The following is a 23,617-nucleotide window of genomic DNA, read 5'->3' on the forward strand; positions in this document are numbered from 1 at the left end:
CATAGTACTGCCTTGCGGAATATCTCGGCGATGCGTCGACTGCTCCCTTTTTCCACCGACTTGATCTTTTCCTTCAGGGCTCAGCACATTGGAACAAAAGGTGAAGTGAGACCCTTCGGGGACTTGCCAAGTGGACTCGGCGATCCTCAGGCCTTCATTTTCTTCGTTCTTTTCAGCCTTTTCATTTCTTTTTGCGAAGTAGTGTCCATGCTCTCCTTCAACCTTCAAATATTTGAAACTTAAGGGTTTTAATCAGATATTAAGATAAAATAAGCATTTGAGGACACAATTTATATTAAAATATAGCCCTAGATGAGTCCAATTTGTGGACTCAGCAACACCGCCAACTTAAACTTTTGCTTGTCCTCAAGTAAACACAAGTTTAGTCGTTCAAAAAGAGTGTCTCGAACAATTCTACACAAGACTCAATCATGAATACACACAACAAGACTCAATTTACTTATGCAAAGATCAAATGTGTACTCAAAGATTCAAGTTGTGACTCACCAATATCAAAGAATCTCATGTTCACAATATTTGCATCAAATGCAAGTTCAAGCTCAACCAAAGTGTTCGAATGTCCTCACAGAAAGAATGATTTCATAATCACATGATGGTTCACAGTTTAAAGCTTCGGAATTAGATGCAACGCTCACTCTCACAAAGATGAACACAATGCATGCTTTCACCCATAGGTTTGCCCTTATTTTTCGATCAACATTTGTTTCAGCTCACTCAAGATCAAAAAGGTCTTTTCAAGGCTTGTAACGGGGCTGAGTGCAAATGTATGGTCATTTAGGCGCAATGACTTTCATCCTCATGAAATGTGGTGCTCACAACACTTCCTTTCCTTTTCCTTCATCATTCTCTTTACTGCTCATAAGTCATCCTATTATTCACTTTCCATGGATTGTATGAGAACCCTATTTCTTTTTGTACTTTTATTCCATAACTTTCTTTTTCATTCTTTTTTTATATGGAGGGGTTCCATTTTTCTTAAAATCATGGATATGAGGAGACTTTCCTTGCACTTCTTGACCTCTCCTTTTCTTTTCACCACACCCCCAACTTAGGCTTTTGGCCTAAGTTTGTTATTCAACTAACCACAATTCAAGAGGACTATAGGTAGCGGATTAAGAAAGGTTATGGTTCAATCAAGTTTCTTCCAAAGAAAGGTAAGGCTCAAGTGGTGTTCAAAAGAGAATCACACATTCACAGGGTAGGTCACAAAAGAGGTATATGTCAAATTGGCTCACACTCTTAGAATTTGCCTAAGATCATATCAAGAGATAGCATCACTGTTGATCAGACCAACGGGGCAAATTCTAGGATCTATCATGCATGGTTCAAAGTAAGATCATTACACAAGGCATCGACACTAAAGTCAAACAAGACTTCACACTTTCGCTAATGTGCAATGATCATTACAAGAGACTCGATTTGATAAATGGCTAATCACAACGAGTGCAAAGAGTTCACATATTGTTTATGCAACTTTATTTGGCCTCATCGTAGCCACGCATTCATGTTCGTTCGATTGAGAGCACTATTCAAGTCATCGATATTGATCGAAACTGAGACTTAAATTTTGTAAAAGAACATTCACATTCAAGAGCATTTAAAGGGTGGCGAAAATGTGCAAAAAATACAAAAGTTTTCGTATGGGTCAAAATCATTTTGCAATTAAAAATAAAAGGAGCCATAAGCTCAAACATCCACAGAAATAGATAAAACACAATTTTAAAGCAGAACAACCCAAATGTATACATAAAACATAACTATCAACATAAAAGGTGTGGGCCTCACCCCATCACAAATAAAAGCAATTTGTCCTCAAATGCAATTAACCACAAAATCCAAAAAGGTAAAATAATTGGTCGCTCCATCTGTCTGGGCTTCAGTGCCCGGAGTGACTCCTAGAAGAACCAGCTTCACTGGATCTAGTAGCAGGAGCCTTTGCCAAGGAAGCCTGCACAATAACATCTATCATGATTTCTTTAGTCTCGGCTATGTCTTCTGCTGCAGCTCCCTCAAACATCTCTTCGTCAGTCTCTACCTCTGATTCAGGATCGGTTGTTTGCTCTATTCCATTCCCATGTCATGTGGTGGTGTGAGGCATTTTGGGCACATCTAGAATTTCCACTGTTCCAAAGATCATGGACATATTGGTGGACTTTAGGTAGTTCGCATCTTTTCTCATCTCTGCAATGGCGGCCTTTAAGCCTATCACCTCTCATGTGGCTCCTTGGTCGCTCTCACACACTGCTACCCTGGCTTCCAGAGCATCAATCATAGTGCTCAGTGGTTCCACAGCATCATCGAGAGCAACCTGAATCATTCATGGAATGAAGCTTTCTATGTTGTCAACCCAGAAATCAGCAGATTGAGCGAGCTGTCCCATCCGGATCAAGGATGCCTGAGTGATTGACTCACATAAGGCAACAACAGCAGTAGGTCTAGGTGGTAATGCAGCAGCAGAGGGACCTAGAGGGTCAGCAGAAGTGGTAATGGCGTTAGATATATACTGAAGGCCCAAGGGTCGGAGTAGGCAAAAATGTCTCTGCAAGTATAGATCCAGTGGCCACAGCTTCCTTCTGCTTCTTTTTCTCTTGGTCCTTAAGATATTCGGCTTCGATCTTTCGGATATCGGTAGAGGCGGTGGCAACCAATTTCACATCCTTCTTTGCATCTCTAGGCTCCCGAGCTCTTTTGCACAATGTAGTGATTAATATTGGAAAAGGGAGAGATACATGGCCCTTCTTTGCACACATATGGATCTCAGAAGCAATGATCATCCCTAGATTTATCTTGGTTTTCTCTATAATGCATCAAAGACATGATGCCTTAGCAATGTGGATGATTGATTCATTCTGTGATGGCATAATTATGCTGCTGATGAACCCGAACCAGTATCTTGCAGCTACGTTCATATCTTCTTTGCAATCGAAACTCCTTCTGCTAACCATTTCAGAGTATTGTCATCTGAGATTAGCGGGGCAAACCACTTTTTCATCTCATCCAGCTTCTCTGTTCTGATCAAGTGCTAGCAGTGATCATCAATCTTATTGGACATACCCAAGGTTGTGTTTATAGCTTCACTGTCACAAGCTACCTTCCTCCCTCTGACAACCACGTAGTCAACTGCTTTAAAAGACGACACTAGCTTCTTCCGTTGAGGTACCAATGCACTATATGCATTGTAAAATTCTCTGACCCATCTGGGTATGTAAGAGCCATGGGGTTTTGTGAAGATTTGAAATTTGTGATATTTCAGGCACTCCATTATCTCGAGATACCTATCGATCACCCCATTTATGGACAGCCATTTTTCCTCAGTAATAGTTCTTAGCCCCTCAGACTTTAATCTGTTCGTTAATTTAGGTGGGGGGACATTGTACTGGAGGGGCCAGTACTATTGCCTGCTCTGGAACTGGAAGAGTCGGAGTGGTGGATCGAGGATTTCTGACCCAAGATGGGTAGTTCAGCTGTTTAGATCATACTTCATTCCTCCGTGCCTCCATCAGTTCATCTTTATCAGAACCCATACCCTCACTATCATATATTGTTGGGTCATTGGTGTAAAAACCAGTACTATCGAAACTTGCATCTGATAGCTCAACGGTTTTGTCCTTGCCCTTGCCTTTCCCACCAGTTGTGGAAAGTTTAGTGGCCTTGGTCCTGGATGCAGTTGCATCCTCATTGATTGTGATCCCTTTTTCTTTGCCTCGGAGTGGTGTGTTGCTACCTACTTTGTTAGGTTTAGTCATACCTACAAATGATTGGGAAGATTTAGGGGGAAAATCAAATAGAAACACAGGCAATCTACTGCAGGAAGACTCGCCAAGTGGATCGGCGAGTCGTTGAACCTCTTTGGCGAGCTAACTCGAGCTCGTCGAAAGGGTTGGCTTCAAATTATAGCAAGTCGGCGATGGGAAGGTCCTTTCGGCGAATCGCCGACTACTTTCGGTGAGCATGGATTTGTCTGCCGAAAGTTACAGTGCATTAGGGGGTCACAAGTGCAAATAAAGAGCGATCAAGAGTACTTTCGGCGAGTTGCCGAGTGCGTTCGGCGACCCATGGTTTCTCGCCAAAAGTTACAAACTCAAACATCCAATTTAACACAAAAATAAGGGTGATATGTAGACAATGAGCGAACCTCCGAACGATTCGGCGAGCTCGACCCAACTCACCAAATGGCCCAATGTGCCCATTTTCAATCCATCTTCTCGAATTTAATGAAAAATCAAAGCATGCACTAACAAAATTCAAACAAGATCTGTACTAACCACCACCTCGGGATACTCAGATTTCTCTCGGATTTGCCGAATTTAGCCATTTGACGATATTTGCTCTTAAGAGTGGCGTCACCCGCTTTATCATTGAGCAAATTTTTGACATTTAGCACAAACGTGGGCTATTCAGACTTCTCCCAATCAATCTAACAACACGCAATCACAACCCGATTCATTAAAAAGCACAAAAATTATGGGCATTCGACAATCAAACAATACGAGCAAGATTTTCAAATTAAAATAGGCATTTAAGCATTCTAATCCTATCAGAGAGGCCCAGCACACATCAATAAGATACGATCATTGCAAAAGAGTACAAACTATTTGAAAGTAAACTCGGGGTTTGGAGAACTAACCTTCTATGCCGATTAAAATGTGATTGAAAAGCTAGGCAGCAAAGAAATCCAACTCCGAGCACAAATCAACCAACCAAAATACTAGTGGAATATAAGAATATTGGAAATACTACCTTGGTGTGAGTTTGTGAAGATTAAAAGCGGGGGAAAGTGAAGGATTTCAAATTCTAGGACCTTTGGCCATTATAAACCGTCCAGTTCTCAACCATTCGGTGACATTAGTCGCACTCGCCGATCCAGTCGATGACACGCCGAATGATCATTTACCTCACCGAGTTTTACAGGACCTTCGATCAAAAAGAAGGTCCAAACGGCGGTTTTCATCGAGATTGCCAACCTGTTTAGCGATTCGCTTAATGGAACTATTAGTTCGCCAAAAATTTCCACACACTCTCCACACTTTAACATATTCATTCAACACATCGTTATTTATAAAACAACAATAAATCAATAAAGGGTTTTGGGTTGCCTCTCAAATAGTGTCTTAGTTAACATCGTGGCACGACGTATGTCAGCACTCAAACTCCATTTTTGGGGTTAGCCTTGGTATCACCAGGCAACCCCCCATTTTGTTGCGGGTGGAGATCAGGCGACGCATAACCCATGAGGTTCTCGAGCAGCTAAACAGCTCTGGAGTGAGACCAAATCATCCGCTTCATTCATTTAATGTCTTTCTTCATTTCTTTCAGCTCTCTATCTTGCTCAGTCAGCTTGTGGAGAATGATAGAGAGCATTCCCTCAAGGGTTTTAACCTCATTGTCCTTGAGACTTCTTCGCTCATGAGGGGGAATGTATTTATCCTTCCTCTTACACTGGACTTCAATCTTCACCATCTTTTTGGCCAGATCATCCATCTGAGTCATTAGGGCGGCCAGCATGAAGTCTTTTGCTACTTCTTGGTTTGTTTCAGCCATTTGATTAAGCAGTCGAGTTGCTATCACATATGGTTGTTTCACAATGCCTCCTGGAATGAGTTGGTCGACCAACCTTTTGTTACCAGGACCAAGACCTCTGTAGAAATAGTCAAGAAGAGCTACGTTGGGAATGTCATGATTTGGACATTGATTGATCAGTTCATTAAACCTTGCCCATGACATGTGGATTCATTCACCTTCCAATTGCTTGAAGGTGAGGATACAATTCCGAAACACCATTACTTCTAAAGGAGGAAACTCCATTGGCTTCCAAGTATAGCTCGCCACGCTTGCTTTCCTTGTTTGGATATAATCAAGCTAACAAAACAAAACTAAAGATTGAGTAAGTAAACTACAGCTAAGAAGAACAAAAATTCTACTAATCTAAGAATTCTCAAGTAATACCACTCCCCAGCGGCGGCGCCATTTTGATGTTTTGCATAATCAACAACACAACTTCCGATGCAAGTGTCTACGATCATGCAATAATATAATAACCCAACCAAGGGTTGTGGTCGAGTTTTGAGAATTAATAAAAAAATAAAATTAACTAGTCGTAGCTAAAGACATTAACGATTAAAAAATTGTAAATTAAAAGGGGGACACAAGAATGTCAATTAACAATATGGGTTTTGTCACTAGTAAGTAAAAACAACAAAATAAATAAGGGTTTCTAAGTAATGAGAGGGGATTATTGGGATGTGACCGGAATACAGGTTAAATTAAATTATTTGGTACATGCTTTCGATAGAAAATTTATAGAGTAATAGTGACTAGGCTAAGCTATATGTGGGAATATATTCTCTCTTGAGCAACTTACCACATTTCAAATGGGTTTCTCTCGGACACTCACTTGCCGTATGAAGACCAGCCTACGCCTTACCCCACTCACTCTTTTGAGCTGAGTGTTAGGATATCGAACTAGGGTTCACACTCTCGAGCTGAACCTCATGTCGACCCACTCCTAGGCCATCAATCTAGTAGTCTTGGTTTCACGATCTCTCTCTCTCTCTCGCAAACCAAAAACACAAAAATAAAATTGTATTTACAACTACAAATTTGTTAAATTCAACCACAACTACTAGACAAAATCACCATTAAACTACATTTAATCTATCATCAAGTAAGACCCAACAACAATCTTAACCCATATTCGCTAAATCACACCCCAAAAATTGAGGGTTTTAGCCACAAATCAAGAGATAAAAATTTATACCTAAATGAGTTTGCATTCAAATGGGTATGAAGATTTGAATCTTGTTACATGACAAGAATGAAGAATCCAAGAGACCCAAGTCCAAATCCTTGAAGATGAAACCCTCTTTTTCTTCAAGTTTCAAAACTCTCTCAAACTCAGAGCAAAAATAAAAAGTTCTAAAATTATATTAATTGTTTCACACCAAAAATCTCTGATACTAAGCTAAAACTCTCTACGAGTATTTATAGTTTTAAAGAAATCTGTGTTGTAGCGGACCATTCGGCGACATCAGTCGAAATCGCCGATCAACTCGGCGATTCACCCTTTGATGTAGTTCATCGTCGTGCTCTGGGTCATTAGGCGACATAGTACTGCCTCGCGAAACATCTCAGCGATGCGACGATTGCTCCCTTTTTTCGTCGACCTGATCCTTTCCTTCAGGGCTCAGCACACTGGAACAAAAGGTGAAGTGAGACCCTTCGGCGACTCGCCAAGTGGACTCGATGATCCTCATGCCTTCATTTTCTTCGTTCTTTTCAGCCTTCTCATTCCTTTTTGCGAAGTAGTGTCCATGCTCTCCTTCAACCTTCAAATACCTGAGACTTAAGGTTTTTCATCAGATATTGAGATAAAATAAGCATTTGAGGACACAAATTCTATTAAAATATAGCCCTAAATGAGTCCAATTTGTGGACTCATCAAGCCGCCGAAAGATGCCCTATACTCAACAAAGAAAGAGCAAGTCCAGTATCAGTACACAATCACAGTGTACTGATAGGATCACGCGGCTATCCCAATAAGTGAAACACATGCAAGTAACCACAACATTATAAAACAAGCATATACCGAACATATACAATATTAGTAATCTTTTCAGGACAATGTAGCATTTCACGTTCTCAATAATACACATTGGTTATCATTTTAGAGCAACATACAGTCTTCCAATTATCATTAGATATGAACGTAATCATCACAAGTAGATACACAACACAATTCAATGGTCCTCTCATGGAACCCACACCCAAATTGTTAGCATACTGGTACGTGGTACCCGATCCAATGTTTATGCCAGAACATGGCAACCGATCCCATATTTATGCCGAAACATGGCAACCAATCCAAGTTAGTGTGTTGGAACGCAACACCCGATCCATTCAACAAGCTACAATCACAATCACAAAGTACACTCTCTTAATCATACAATCAAGTCATGGTTCATGACATTCATTATTCATCTATCCTCATTTACAATTAGTGTGATCAATAATGCAACATTCGCATACATACATGTATTATAATGAAGCAAGAACAAGCATACATCACACCACATGGAATCACAACCATCACCTACTTCGAAACAAGGTTGAATCCCCTAAGAAACTTGATTCTTCGCTTTTCGGATTCATTCCGTTTGTTCATGGTCTATAAACAATTAATATAACACGGGAATCAATAAACAATAACTAATTACCCGAATTACCAACAATCCTATCAACCCTAGATCAAACCCATGATCCCAATATCCAAATTAGGGCTTTTTCCACCATGATTCCCAGATCAAAACCCTCCCCCATCGATAGTTACCCATTAGATTACATTCTACGGATCGAAAATGGGTTCGGGGAGCTAAAACCTTACCTTTAGCCTTAAGAATGGTGCCAAGAAAGCACCTGGGATCGTCTCCTAGCTCTCAAAGTCGAAAAGTGCAGAATAAAACATTTTTGGGGTATATTTCCGACTTAAGTCGTGTCTGACCCCGCTACATCGGTACTCACCCCGCTACAGCGGACCCGCCCTGGCGGGAATAATCTTGTCCTAGCGGCTTGCACGGAAACAAAGAGCTAAATTAAGAGTTTCAAAATCCCAATTCACAACACACCTTCAACCCATGACACTCAAAAAATACTCGTTCACGCTAAGATCAGTTTCGAGAGTTCTACTCGCCCGAATTCGATTTCGTCAAGTCATACGGGTTCCTTAACGTCTTAGCTATCTACTCATGTGATCAAAATCATAATTGGATCTTCCATTTGTTACCAAATTTCCCTTGACCTTAGTGGCTCCGATTTCATCCAAATCTGGATCAGGTTGGGAAATTTCAAGTTACTACCAAAACGTTTTCAGGCCCAAAAATTTTCCGCATTGGCTTTTCCATAACGATGGAATCAGATTGTTACACCTTCGGACATCCAAGTCTTCATCAGAGTATGATTAAAATTTGGGGATCTTTCTGACCCTAATAAATTAGTTGATAGAGAGAGAAAATCTTATCACAAGTTGAAAAATAAAAATCATTGAATGATATAGTGCCTTCATGGACTCTATATCAAGTTGATGGAATGAGAACCTAATTAATTAAATACGATGTCTTTTATTTATTTTTTCTCAACTTTCTAGGAGAAAAACAAATGGGGGCTACCCCAAAAACTCCCCTAAGACACTAGTATCCTGGGAGCAATGAAGTGAAGAGATTTCAGCGCAAAGAAGGTAAAAATCCAATGAATTGTGATCCTCTTTCATCACGATTTGCTCTCACCAAGACAAAAACTTTTGTCCGAAATTCATTAGCAGTTGTTTGGTGCCCAGATAAGCTAGATCTTTTTAACTAAGTATTCAGGCTTGTCTTCACTTACATTATATCTTATGGATTGTCGGAGATTGCATGTATAGGCCTTCACATACGAAGTCTGGGTGGTTGAACATGTGGCTAGTTATTGTTAGATTGATGATGGATTTAGGTAGTATAAGGGTAAAATTATAATGAAAGTGTCTTGTTTATTTTCTTAGTATAAATAGTAGTCTTTTTCATTTTAGAAGTTAGATTATGAAGATTATGATGAATTGAATATTTGAGAGCTTTGAAGCTTGTAGTTTCTAGGTGAAACCTAGCATTAGTGTAGTTCATAGTTGGTAATTGTAGTTGAGTGATTAAGGTGGATTCCCGATATTGCTTGTGTTAATTTCTTCTAGTTTAATCAATCATCGAGTTACCCTCTTAGTGGATTCAATTGGTTTTCTCATTTTTGATTGAGTTCAGGTTATTGTTATTTGGTCGGATTCAATTGAGAGGTGAAGGTATAGAGTAGTCCTTTGTTGTTCATAAATTTGATTTGATTTTGATAATTCCACATAAGTATTCTTATTTCTTTCAAGTGTCCCTTTGAACCTTATCAACTTACAAAGTTACATTATTGATTTCACAAAGGACAATAGTGGAAATTACGGTTTAAATTATGTTCTTAGATGTCTTAATAAGTGTGCACTGCCTCACAAATTCAACTAATATAAAATATAAGGAGTGTGTTGATATTCTTACTAATTATGACGTTTAACTTCATATGAATCTATTACTTTTTTTTCATTGTATGAATTTCATTATGTAATAGTTTTGTGTCAACATAATAAAAATAAATAGAAATAAATTATAATAACTTCTGGAATCACATTGCCTTAGCCTTTATTAGGGGTATGCGCGTACTATTCCGATTAAGTTGAAAAAAATTTAAATCGAACCGATTTTTAATTTGAAGAATTTTTGGGCATATGTAAACATTGAAAATTTTATTAAATAAATTCATATTAAATTTTGAATTAAATCTTAAATTCCCAATATGTCCATCAAGTCAAGTTATTGGTTAATAAGTTAGATTAGTTATTAATAAAAAATTATATGACTTAATTGAAGTCCAATTACATTTGGGTCAGTCTGTTAACTTAACAAGATGAGCCCAATCCATGCTCTTCAAACCCAAGATCCACTAGAATTACTTGGATACCAAAATACCTCAAGCCTTAACTCGTGCCTATGTAAAGAGGTCTCCATACAACCAAAAAAAGAAAAAGGATAAATAATAGGAAAACTCTCCTCTTCAGTGGTGATCCACAAGTCTTCCGTATACAAAGAAGTCTTCGTCCTCACGTGACAAGCTACAATTTTCTGTGCCTCCAGGGTTGTGATCAAAGCTCGGCTCCGTGTTTGTGGTAAAATTCCAAAAAGTACTTCATCGATTTAAGAACAAACCAAATCTTTTGAGTTGATGGTCGTGGAAAAAACAATAAGAGGTTTACATATTTTTATATTAAATTTTATAAGAATTGTAACCCCGCATAAACCATTGAAATTAAATAGTATTACACTATTACTTGTCACTAATTTTCTTGTCTTGATTGCTACTTTTTAGGAATGAAAAATTGGTCATTACAATGTTACTCCCTCCGTCCCTAATTACTTGTCCATATTTCCTTTTTTAGTTGTCCCTATTTAGTTGTCCATTTTGACAAATCAAGAAAGGACAACAATTTTTTTCCTATTATACCCTTATTTACACTTCTTAAAAATTGTAAAAGTGTATGTTGTTTCTCTCCAATTTATTTCACTTGAATTCAAATAAGTGGTTGTAATTTTGAAGTGAAAAGTTGTCATAAGGGTAAAATTGTAACTTCACTGTGCTAATCATTGTTGCCTTAATCTGTGTGCCATTTCTAAAGTGGACAACTAAAAAGGGACGGAGGGAGTATATATTGTATTGTATAATCAATTAATCAAAAGTCTATCTTTCTTTCTTAAACTCCATATTACCCAAACATCTTCGTATAAAAAACACAGAAGGATTATTATTTTTTCTATAAATTGATGTGGTATATTATAGAGTACTTTTTGGTTCGTATAAAAACAACAGAAGTATTATTATTTTTCTACAAATTGATGTAATATATTATATAGTACTTTTTGGTATGTTATATATCTTATTTTTTGTGTCAGTCGTAATTTTTTTTTTTTTTATTCACTGAAAAGATATTGTTCTTAGAAAAAGAAATAGATTGAAATATCTTTTTTTATCAGATAATGAACATCCTCATTTTACACTTATTTATATTCATTTAATTAATTAACTTATTCAAAATTAATGTTAGATTAATACTCTTTCTTTGGTACATTAAACTCGACAATTACTTTCTCTATCTGAAATATTTAACTCTTTATTTTTTTCAAGACACTTTTGAAGCTTGTGACTTGTGAGCTCACGACTAATAATATTTCAGATGGTTACTCAACTTTGAATAGTTCACTTAAAAAGTCACTCAACTATTGATATTTCACTTAAAAAATCACTCAACTATTGATAACTTACTCAGCAAGTCACCCAACTAAATAAACTAATTTTTTAAAAGTAATAAAATGTTCATTATCTTCATGCATACAAGATTAAATAATAAAAAAAGCCAATGCTATTATATTACAAAAAAAATCTCAACAACCTAGGAGGCACTCTAAGCTTCTTCACTTTGGATTTTGAAGATTCATTAATCCTTTTGTCAACCATATTGCTGTTTCTCTAGAAGAAACAACTTCTTCACCAAATGGTTTTAGCACACCAGCTAATTCCTCTAGCTTTTTATGCTTAAGTAACTCTGCACAAAGTTCAAGTAATGACTCTAATGCTTCTTCCCTTCCATTGCTTATTACTGAAGTATCACTCGATGCTCGTTTGTGATCATCGCGTTTTTCTGTATGCTGATTAGTACTTAGATGATCAATGGCTTTTGCTCTAACTTTATTGGCATTTGAAGTAACTTCAACATATGGTTTTGGTATTCCTGATTTCTAAAAAACGCATTGTGTACCTTTCTTGTCCTTAGTTGGCCATTCAATCTTCTGAATTGTACCTTCAATAGTATTATCAGTTAAGGTACTTCTTGTAGAGCTTATGGAATTTGTGCTTTCACTTTTCTTGACGGATATGCCCAAATTTCCATTTTTCTTTGTCTGAACGTTAATTTTTTCAATGTTACACGTATTACCTTTGAATTCATGAACAACTACATCAACTGCAACAACGTTCTCGTGTTGTTTTGCTTGTCTAATATCGTTGGAAGTTGAATTCTCGCGAGTTTGATCAGGAATATTCTGTTTTGGTTCCTCTTAGAACATACTTGAACAAATGCTGGTGACAAGTTCTGATATTTAGCAAGATATGGTTGTAAATGTGGATGCCTTAACAACTCTGCAGCCTAATATATATTCAGATGCAAGAAGTAATGAATCAGTAAATATGTATGCAACATACATACAACAAAATGTAAGTAGTAACACGTATCGTAGGTCTATGTTCTGGGCTTTTTCTTAGCATGCTTTTAATCAATCGTTTCCTGGAACGAACAAATCAATATAAGAAATTGATGAAACAGTCACAATAACGTACTGTGGAAATGAGAAATTGATGTATCGTCTTACCATGTAGAAGAATATATGGTTGGAAGTGGAGATATAGTAGATCTGTTTATTTTGTTGATTAGCCCAGCCATATCCTGTTTTTCGAGTTAATTTCACATATGGTCACAAAACGTAACACATTATAGTTGTTATAGTATGTAAAGTTTAATGACTAACCGTAGCACGAAATGCAGCTTGATGGGCAGAAATTTCAAACATACAACAACCTGAGAAGCAAACCATTATAATCAATGTTGATCAATTGAGAATGCAAAAATTGCACTTTTTATAAGTTGAAGATGATGATTTACCTAGAGACCATATGTCTGATTAATATCCATAAGGTATATCTGCTAGAAGCTCAGGACACATATATGTTGGAGTACCCACAATCTACATCACATTGAACAACCAAATAAGAGTTGTATTCCCTCTGCTTCAATTTATGTGACATTTTATTTTGAGATGTCCCAAAATATTAGTACTAATTTGGAAAGAAATGATTGAGATGTATAAAATGAACAAGAACATTGCAATGCAATGAGGGAGGGTTTATTACCGAAGAGGCGAGATCATCTTTATTCAACAGTTTGGCTAATCCAAAGTCACCTACAGACATAACAAGTATCATAAGCAACACAAAATTTGCAGCAAATAAACATTTACTATATGGACTATTTACTCTTCTTACCAAGTCTGATTTCGTCGTCTTTGGTAAGGAAAATGTTAGAGCACTGGGGCAAAGCAAATGAAAACTATTCGTATGAGTTACTCCAAAACACTACAATTCTTTTATAAAAAAAGGTCATACTTTAAGATCTCTGTGAAGAACACGATTCGAGTGAACGTAATCGAGAGCCAGTAACAACTGAATCAAAATCCGTTTTGTGTTTTGTTGGAAATTTATTCTTATTTTTCTTACGTCTTCAGGGAAAAATGTTCCTCTGGCTTTTCTAATCATATTAGCCCTGAAAACAAGTACAAAATCTATCAAGAAATACATCATTATTATTGATTAAGATAAATTAGTGCTAATTTAGGCATGTTTAGGAAACTTACATGTCTCCACATTCACAATAGCTTGTAACAATGCAGACAAAGGAGTCCTAATTTATGTATAACATCACATAAATATTTTTTAGCATTCTACATGAATATGTGTACTAAATAAAAGAATATTAAGTCCTTATAGAAAATTTTGTTAATCGTATAAATATATATACCTTCTCTACCCATGCATCCTTGTACTCAATAATATAAGGTTTATCTAGCTTGGCTATCAAATTCATCTGCAAAAATCAAACTTAATAAGGTTAGATAAAAATAAAATAAAAAGGTAAGATAAGAATAATTATTCTTACTTTACATAGTGAAAAAAAAAGGAGGGAAAAAATTAACTATTCAACACTCCATAAGGTCTTGTTTGATAAATTAAAGCATAACTAAAGTTCCTTCTCTTTCATCTTGTTTAACATATCATATTATTGATCAACTTTTTCCAATTTTATTAGTAATAAAGTCATTTTGCTAATATTATCTTCTAACTCTGAGTGATATTATGTTGTTTATGATTTAGGCAACTTGGATAATGCTTCAATTTTCAAAGAGAAACAATAGATTTTTTTCAAAAGAGTGATATTTTAACTTTAAGTCATCTCAAATTTGAATTGAGGGCCACTATTAGTTTTGAAAAGAAACAATAAAACAATCTCAATTCATTGACCTTTCGGTACAATCAGTTTTGAAAAGAAACAACAAAACAATCTCAATTCATTGACCTTTCGGTACAATCAAATAGAAAGTCAGTCAAGGGCGGCAGAATCTTATTTGAGTTAGTAAGATCAAAGTTAGGGTTTTTACCCCAAAGTCTATGAATTAAAAATTTTTTTAATACAAACTTCTTATTGTTAAATTTTACTATTGTATTTTTAATCCATTGATGATTTTTGATTGATGGTTCATGGTTATTCCCTTTAACTAGAGTTATCTGAAAACTTTAAGATTCATTGGGCATACAAACTGCTCCCAAGGGGTGAATGTGTAGAAACTCCACGAATTAGACCTTGATAATGGATAAAAATTAAGTGGGTTAAAATGTCCAAGACTATTGTTTGAAAAGAAGATGATTGAATATTCTTATATTTATATGTTCTAGACTTGGAGCATCCAGAGACTTTAAGAAAAAAGGATCACATGAGCTTGTTTGATTCAAGTTCTTTGGTTGAGGTAGCATATAATTTACCTGGAGTTAGACTTTGATTAGTTCTTCTTATGTGATGTGAGTCTTATTGGGATGATAATGATTGTATAAATAAATTGTGGATTTTATAAAATTGTCTTTTATGACTTATATTTATGATGTGCATTTGTGATTTATATTGTGTATTGTGCTGTTATGAGAGATAATTGAGTTGAGAGCATACTGAGATATGTTGAAAATAAGAATACATATTTGTCACACCCCGAGACTACACCCTAGACGTGGCCGGCACTCGAAGACCATTGTTGGCCCCAAGCAAACCCTTGGCCTGGCTTACTTAACTCAACAAAATAAACTCAAATAATAGTTTAAATGATAACATCTTAGCCAAAATAGCAACTTATGTCTCAAAACAAAGTATCTGCAAATACATAACTGAGAGACTCAAAACTAACTGTCTGACTGTCTATGAAGCCTCTATAATCCTGAGATGGATGTTGGGAAAGACCCCACAACATCCTAATAAAACAAAACTAGGAAAGCAAAATAACAGAGTCCTCCGGAAAGCAAGGAGGCTCACCACTGAATCTGGAGTGCTCAACTGGATCAACGGCGCGCTGGATGCTGATCATGGTTATCTGTGTCTACATCATAATAAGATGCAGGCCAACTGACATCAATACATTGAATATATGAGTATGCGAGTTGGAATGCTAAACAACAACTTAAGCTTGAAAGGAGTACAAAGGAACACTTACCTTGGCTCTGTTTAACTCATGAATAACTGAACTCAATATAAAGCAATAAGACACATGCAATATATATAGAGCTTGTAAAACAGTGTAAACAACTTAATTCGTTAAAGATAAAGCAATAACAAACTCAACTTTACTTAAATATAAAAGTAATATAACTTTTGTGGGAGATTCTCTAACCGATAACCACCACTATGAGCCTAAGTGGTGATACAACGCCTTGCCCACGCTACCAGAACTGTCCTATACTTTGTCTTCATATAGAACGCTTAACTTAGTGGATCCACTAGTCTATGTTAAAAGCATCTTAAGGAGTCATCTAAAAAGTATGATCATTTACTAACCATGATTGCTACATGGTTTATGGAGACTTGAGTTAATATGAACTCGCATCCCCATATTGGTGCTCAATACTACTTCCAAAATATACTTAGCTCATATGTTTGTAAAAACAAAACTCTTGCTTTGGTTTGAGATAATTACTCAAAACTTAGCTTAAAAGCTCTCTTGGAATCGATGTTCCCTTTCTTGCTCAAATGTGAAAACATTTATAAACTCCTTAGGAATACTTAGTCCCCTTATAGCTTTTTGAGAAATGAACTCAACTCTTTACTCTTTTCTTAACTTGAAACTTGAGCCTAAAATGAAGTTTAAACGTTTATTAAAGACTCCTGAAAACTTTAAGAAACTTTACTTTGACTTGCTTCTTAACTTCTAGACTTGACTCTTAACTTCTTTGACTTTGATCTTAACTTTCCTTGAATTGAATTATTGATTCAAGGTTCATGATCTCATGTTTATGGATGATTTCATGATGTTTAGATGTACCTTAAGAGTGTTGGAATGAACTAGAAAATGTAGGTACATCACTTAGAAACTAGTACGAATAGATGGGGGAGGAATGGGGTGAACAGTGCGTCCTTGGACCTCTGAGAGGCGTGGGGCGCCAGGCCCCAAACCTCAGAGAACATACTGGGGAGCGCTGGCTGGCGCGGCGCCCCAAGGCCAAAACGTCAGACACAACTTTGGGGCGCGCTGGCTGGCGCGGAGCCCCACCCCTTTACCCAGAAAATTCCAACTTTTCTCCTTTGTTTTTCATCTCTAAACCCTCCAATCTTCCCTAGTTCCTTTCCCAAGCACTTTAGGGTCATTGGTACTCTCAACTTACAAAAAATCTAACTCGAAAATCCACCCGAAAACACGAATCAAATCAACAAGAAACTTCAACAACACAATCAATCAAGAGCTTAACAATATCCTTCAAGAACTTCACCTTTTTACATGTAAACAACTCAAAATCGTTGAATTGAAACAAGTTGGTGTGTGGGTGAACTAACCCATCACTAAAAGATCTCACATACCTTAATAGGGATCACCCCCGACGAAATTCACTCGCAAGCTTGGATGATCTTGACGAATTCTTGCCTTTTTCTCCCTTTCTTTCTATTCTCTTCTCTCTTCTCTAAGCCCTAAGCATATTTCTCAATTCTCCAAACTGACTAAGTCATGTTTTTACCCCAATAAATCCCTTAAATCAAATTAGGAAATTAATTAGAGAAAAGACTACTTTGCCCTTCCCTAAAACCGGATTGGGACTTTCCTCAATCCAACAACCCAACTTCCGAAAGGCATATCTCACTCATACGATGTCGAAATCGTGCAATCTCGGCGGCGTTGGAAAGATATCTCCAAGGTATTTCCAACCATATCAATATATGCTCCTATATTCTCCTGATCTAGGAGTTATGGCCGTTTGAAAATGGTCATAACTCACTTTCTTAACTTAGACAATTTCCATATTTCCTTATTCTTTCCAAAAATTAATATTTTCCTATTTTAAACTCTTTATAGTCGTTTCTAGGTGCGAGATTTTACAATATTCTATTTTGATGATGAGTGACTCGAGTTTGGTGTGAGATTATGGACGAGTGGTTATATGTGTTGGATCAGTAGTATGAGTGATAAATCAGGTGTCGCGCCGATACTGATATATCGGTATGGAAAAGTTTTCAATGATTTTATGTGATTTGCTCATATTCATGTGTAGAGTTTTTGTGGTTCATTATATTTATTGCGGGGACTTATTTTTCCAGCAATTGACCTTGATATGTTCGGAATGAGGCTATCTATATGCTTGGTGTTGACTTCTTGATCGTTCGTGTCTACATATTTTATGACTTGCCCTTATATACATTTTTACAAATCTTAGTCGGCTTGTGGTGCCGACTAGTCTAGTGTTTGTACTGATACTATTCCTACACTTTTTAGTGCAGATTGTGATCTAGAATCGTCCACATGACCTCACATTTATTGCAGCTACAGTACTCTAGATCTAAGGGTGAGCTACTCCCAATCAAGCTCAAATGATCAATGTCTACTCTCTCCAGACATTGTTTATTTATTTATCTAGCTAGTTTCATGACCATTCTTAGACATTTGAGTTAGACTCATGTACAAAGACTTTCGAATTTCGGGGATGTAATAGTTTAGACTTTCCGTACTTCTTATTTATTATGTTTGAAACTCTTAATTCTTGCCTTAATGCTTTTTAAATATGATTATTGATTAGTTATACCATGTTTTAGGTAATAAGATATGGTTATCTATTAGTATGTGTGTCAATCACGTCGGCTTGGATCGTGATAGTGACTTTCAATATTGGTAAGCAAATGGAGCTGCCAAGAGCATACAATGCAACCTATAGTTACCACATTGACGTAGTACCTACATCGTGCTGCAACATTAAATCAAGTGCTACTTGGGAGGCAACCCAATTTTTTTGATTTTCTTGTTTGGTTTTTAACGTGTGTTGTAATGTAGGACTTCAAAAAAAAAAAAAAAAAAATAGGAGTGTAATACAGGGAATTGAAAAGAAAAAATAGAGGTCCATTGGAAGGTGGATTTATGGGTCGTGCATCAACATACGAACCGTACTTCTTAGCTTACATTGTTGTTGAACTAACTTTGAAGTTTTAAAAATCTGATTTTTACATTATTCTAAAATGGGCGTTATTTAAAATTGTTGGGAATAGTATTTGGAGTTTGAACACAAAAACTTAAAATTTTTTGGAGTTGATTTTGAATTTAAATTGTTGCTAAGAATTTTCAAATATCCTACCAGATGTGTAATAATTTATCAGAATATTTGAAACATCTCTAACGATGTTTGAAACTTCTCATTAATGTTTCAAACATCTTCTTTTTAGTTCTTCATTGTCTGATTTTTTTCCTAGTATTTTGAATGTAAGAGAAAGGGAGAAAGAAGTCAATATTACTTTAAGAAAAAATGTTAATTAAATATTAATAAAATTAATATATTAATGTTCAATTATCATCAAATCAAATAAGTCAATATTTAACTATTTGTGAGATTAATAAATACAATTAAATCAATAAGTCATTATTTAAGCATCCTCATATATATTAGATGAAAATGAATAAGAACAAAATAATTTATCAAGGACAAGAATTAACTAGAGAAAAATTGAAAATAGGTTTGGCATCTCTAGATTCAATCAATAAATAGCCGCTAATCATAAATTCAAATAAATTAATGTTTAAACAAATTGTTACACCCTATGTTCATTAGAGAGTTATTGCATCACCATTTAGCCCAATTCTTCCTTTCTTATCCAACATTATCCCATTTGGTAAGAAATTAGATTGTCTCCACTGTTAAAATCTTCAAAGTTCGTAGAAGATCATGTTCGTCAGACTACAAATTTAACGTTGTTTGGTGGAAATTTGGATTGATTTTAAACAAGAATTGAAACTGAAAATCATAGAAGATCAAGTTCGTCAGTATAGCTAGTGATATTTATACACTTTTATACATTACTATACATGTTTATTTAAGATAGATATATTTTAATATACTTTTATACAAAGTAGATACATTAGTTATGGTGTATCCATATTATATTATACCATAATATATAAAAGTGTATAAACACTACTGAAAAAAAATATTGACTATGCATATGTAAACTCATAAAATTATAGTTACACGGCTACAATATTGTGTTTGTGTTGAATTTTCTCACATGATATTAAAAGGGATAATTGTACAGAATGACAAACTTATAATCTAAAATAAATGGAGTAGCTACTGTTTGATTTAATTGTGCCCCGTAGCAAACGTTTGTCAGTCGCCTCTCTCCCTCCAAATTCTCGCTCGCCACTCTCCCTTTCTCACTCGCTCCTTCTGTGCTCGCCTCTCTCGCTTTATACAACATAATTGTATAAATTGTGTTTTTGTTTGTATAAAGCGAAAGAAAATTGTATATACACATGCAAATACATATATATATTCGTCCTATACACTTATAATTATACAATAAAAATATTCCCCTGCCCAGTTCTCTTTTGCCTTTCTCTCTTTCTCGTTTTATACAAACACATATTATACAATATAATGTAAAATTTATGTTTGTATAATGTATAATTTATGTTTGTATAAAGCGAAAGAAATTGTATATACACATGCAAATACATATATATTCGTCTTATACACTTATAATTATACAATACAAATATTCCCTTGCCTAGTTCTCTTTTGCCTTTCTCTCTTTCTCGTTTTATACAAACACAGATTATACAAATATATACAAATATTTTTGTCAACGATTTATACAAATGAGAGGCTAACAACAATTTATACAAATGGCCAGCCAACAAAATTATACAAATCTGAAGAGGAGCCAACGAATTATACAATTGCTTCTTTTTGTATATATGTATAGCGAAATAGACATAGCTTTCAATTGTATATGTATAGCGAATTATACATATATCTGTTTGCTATGGAGCGCAATTATGCAACCTTTGTTATAGCATACAAACATGATTTTTTTGTTTGCTATATGTGAAAGTTGCTCTATTTAAAACATTCCTAAAGATGTTTCAAACAAAAAAATGTAGTTTGATTTATTTTTTTTAAATATAAAAAATTTGAAAATAATCATATTGGAACCAAGTCTCCAACAATAAAAAAACTGAAAATAATAATCAAGTCCTGCCCTCATTTCCACAATTGCCTTAATATATATATATATATATATATATATATATATATATATATAGTATATTAAATTGTTGTATCTTGGAATTCAATTCATTATTTGAAAATAATACAAGACATGGAAATGTTCGTAAAATATCCCCAACAGGCAAAAGTTATCATCTTTGTTTAAATCTTAATTATCCTTTTTATAAAGAGTTTGTTAAGTAGAGTAGCAAATTGAGCTCTAGCAATTCTCTTGAGAATAGTGAAATAGTCAATGATCTACATGTTTTACACATTTTAGAAAAATATTGTATTCTTACATTTGTGCACTATACAATTCCACTAATTAACTTAATTGTAAGGAATAAATAAAGTAACTCGATTCATCATGTAAAGTGGTTTTTATGTCTTTAAAATTTAAATATTCAAATTATTAAAAATATTTAAAATATTCTCTGGAGTCTTGACAATCGTGGAAAAATCAAAAGATTTAGAAGAAAAGTTTTTTTTTAAAGGTTGTGTTATGATTATAAAAATGTGATAAAGAGAGGTTTCTGGATTGACTTTTAAGTTACAAGTATAGTAAAATCTATTTTAAGTTCGTTTTTTACTTTTGGAAGTGTTTGATAAATATAAAAATAACTTAAAATAAGTCAAAAATAATTTAAAATAAGTTAGTAAGTGTTTGACAAGGTAAAAAGTAACTTAAAATAAATTTAAAATGACTTAAAATAAGTCAAAAACCAAAAGTAGGTCTCCCATGCTTTTTTATTTTTTGACTTAAAAATCATTTGAATTTGACTTTTTATTTTTGACTTAAAAGTCATTTAAATTTGATTTTTTTATTTTTGACTTAAAAACTATTTGTTAAGTCAATCAAAATGGACTCTAAGCCTCTCGATAACAATTACTTTTAACATTTTTTAAAAACTTTTAAATCGATTGCTTAGCTTCTTCTTTTTATAATATGAATACTAGTAGTAATATTATTACTTTTTGTAGTTTTTCTCCTTTGATTTCTGTTACTTTTTATAATACTAAATATTGGACTTTGTCATCATTAATTGCGGAGTCAAAAATTTTACTAACATGATTTAAAATATAAAGAAATAAAATACATAAGGAAGTTGAAGGACGGTCCATATCTATTATATAAAAAGTAATTTTAAGCATATCTAATAGTGTAATATATTCCATTGAAGTGAATAAAATCTTTTAATGATAAAAGTAAATATTTACATTATACTCTTTGTCATATGTGGTGTATTAAAATTTTAAATTATTTGGTCAAAATTTGTTTATTATGACAATCTTAGAAGATCTATTCTTATTTATCATAGAAGAATAATTTTACAAAAAAGTAATTGCTTTTACACTGTCCTCTTTCCCTCTATAAATGTCTAACTTTCTTGACTTTATTTTTTCTCTCTAGTAGAAAAAAGAACCAAAAAATGGAGAAGAAAAAGGGAACAATTCTTCTCTTCCCCTTCATGGCACAAGGCCACATTATACCTTTTTTAACCTTAGCCTTTAAATTAGAAAAAAAAGGTTACAATATATTTTTTGTGAATACACCTCTCAATATCAAAAAACTCAAATCATCTCTACCTCAAAATTCTTCTATTTCTCTTCTTGAAATTCCATTCAATAGTTCAGAACATGGCCTGCCTCCAAACACTGAAAACACTGATTCACTTACTTTTAAACTTTCCTTGCATTTTATAACAATCTCCTCTTTTCTTGAACCTTTATTTAGAAATCTTGTATCTAGTCTTATTGAAAAGCCACTTTGTGTAATATCAGACATGTTTTTTGGATGGTCAGCAAATATAGCTCATGAATTTGGAATTTTTCATGTCATTTTTAGTGGGGCTGGTGGTTTTGGCTTGGCATGTTATTACTCTATGTGGCTAAATTTGCCTCATCAAAAAACAGAAAACTTTGTTTTTACTATGCCTGATTTTCAAGAAGGTGGTAATCTTGATGTTAGTCAATTGAATCCAAGTCTATTAGAAGCTGATTCTAATGATCCTTACACAAATTTCAACTGGAAAAATCTTCCTAACTGGATTAACTCTGATGGGATTCTTTTCAATACAATTGAAGGTCTAGACAAGCTTGGATTAACATATTTTCGTCGAAAATTAGGAATACCTGTTTGGGCAATAGGACCAATACCTTGGCCAGTAAGTAATAAACAAAGAGTTGGCAATGAAACAGGTGAAGAAACAGAGAAGTTCATCAAATTTCTTGATGAAAAAGAAGAAGAATCAGTACTTTACATTTCTTTTGGCTCTCAGAACAGAATATCAACATCACAAATGATGGAATTGGCAAAAGCCTTGGATAATGCAAGTAGAGTAAACTTCATATGGGCTGTTAGGCCTCCTTTGGGTTTTGACATAAACATGGAATTCAGAGGAGAGGAGTGGCTTCCTGAGGGGTTTGTTCAACGTGTTTTCGAGGATCAAAATAGGGGACTTATAGTGCCAAAATGGGCTCCTCAGGTTTGTAACCATTTTATCTGAAAGTTTAAATTGTTAGAAACTTCATCCACACTTTTAATTATTTAATATCTCAAAATGCCATCTCACATGTAGGTCTGATTCTTTTTGTGGGGCCAAGCTTTTTCTTTTCAAATTGCTATGAGATTTGAATCCGAGACCTCTTGTTTGTCTAA

The 23,617-nt window shown here is 34.8% G+C and overlaps 1 protein-coding gene and 1 long non-coding RNA gene across 2 annotated transcripts in view; one reads left to right on the top strand and one right to left on the bottom strand.

Moving 5' to 3' along the window:
- Positions 1 to 23,617, top strand: part of LOC125837856 (UDP-glycosyltransferase 92A1-like) — a 91,840-nt gene that overhangs the window by 67,733 nt on the left and 490 nt on the right. Inside the window, exon 2 of the mRNA XM_049516924.1 lies at positions 22,909 to 23,444. Coding sequence (XP_049372881.1) covers positions 22,909 to 23,444 — 536 coding nt within the window. The remainder of the gene's footprint in view (positions 1 to 22,908; positions 23,445 to 23,617) is intronic.
- On the bottom strand, positions 13,154 to 13,854 carry LOC125837886 (uncharacterized). The gene is made up of 5 exons (XR_007443543.1): positions 13,789 to 13,854; positions 13,669 to 13,711; positions 13,537 to 13,586; positions 13,289 to 13,370; positions 13,154 to 13,204 (listed from the first exon to the last, which is right to left on the bottom strand). It is a non-coding gene; the product is annotated as an uncharacterized LOC125837886 (long non-coding RNA).

The sequence above is a fragment of the Solanum verrucosum genome, unplaced genomic scaffold (assembly GCF_900185275.1).
Source record: "Solanum verrucosum unplaced genomic scaffold, falcon-dt-bn FXZP01000262.1, whole genome shotgun sequence".
NCBI lineage: Eukaryota > Viridiplantae > Streptophyta > Magnoliopsida > Solanales > Solanaceae > Solanum > Solanum verrucosum.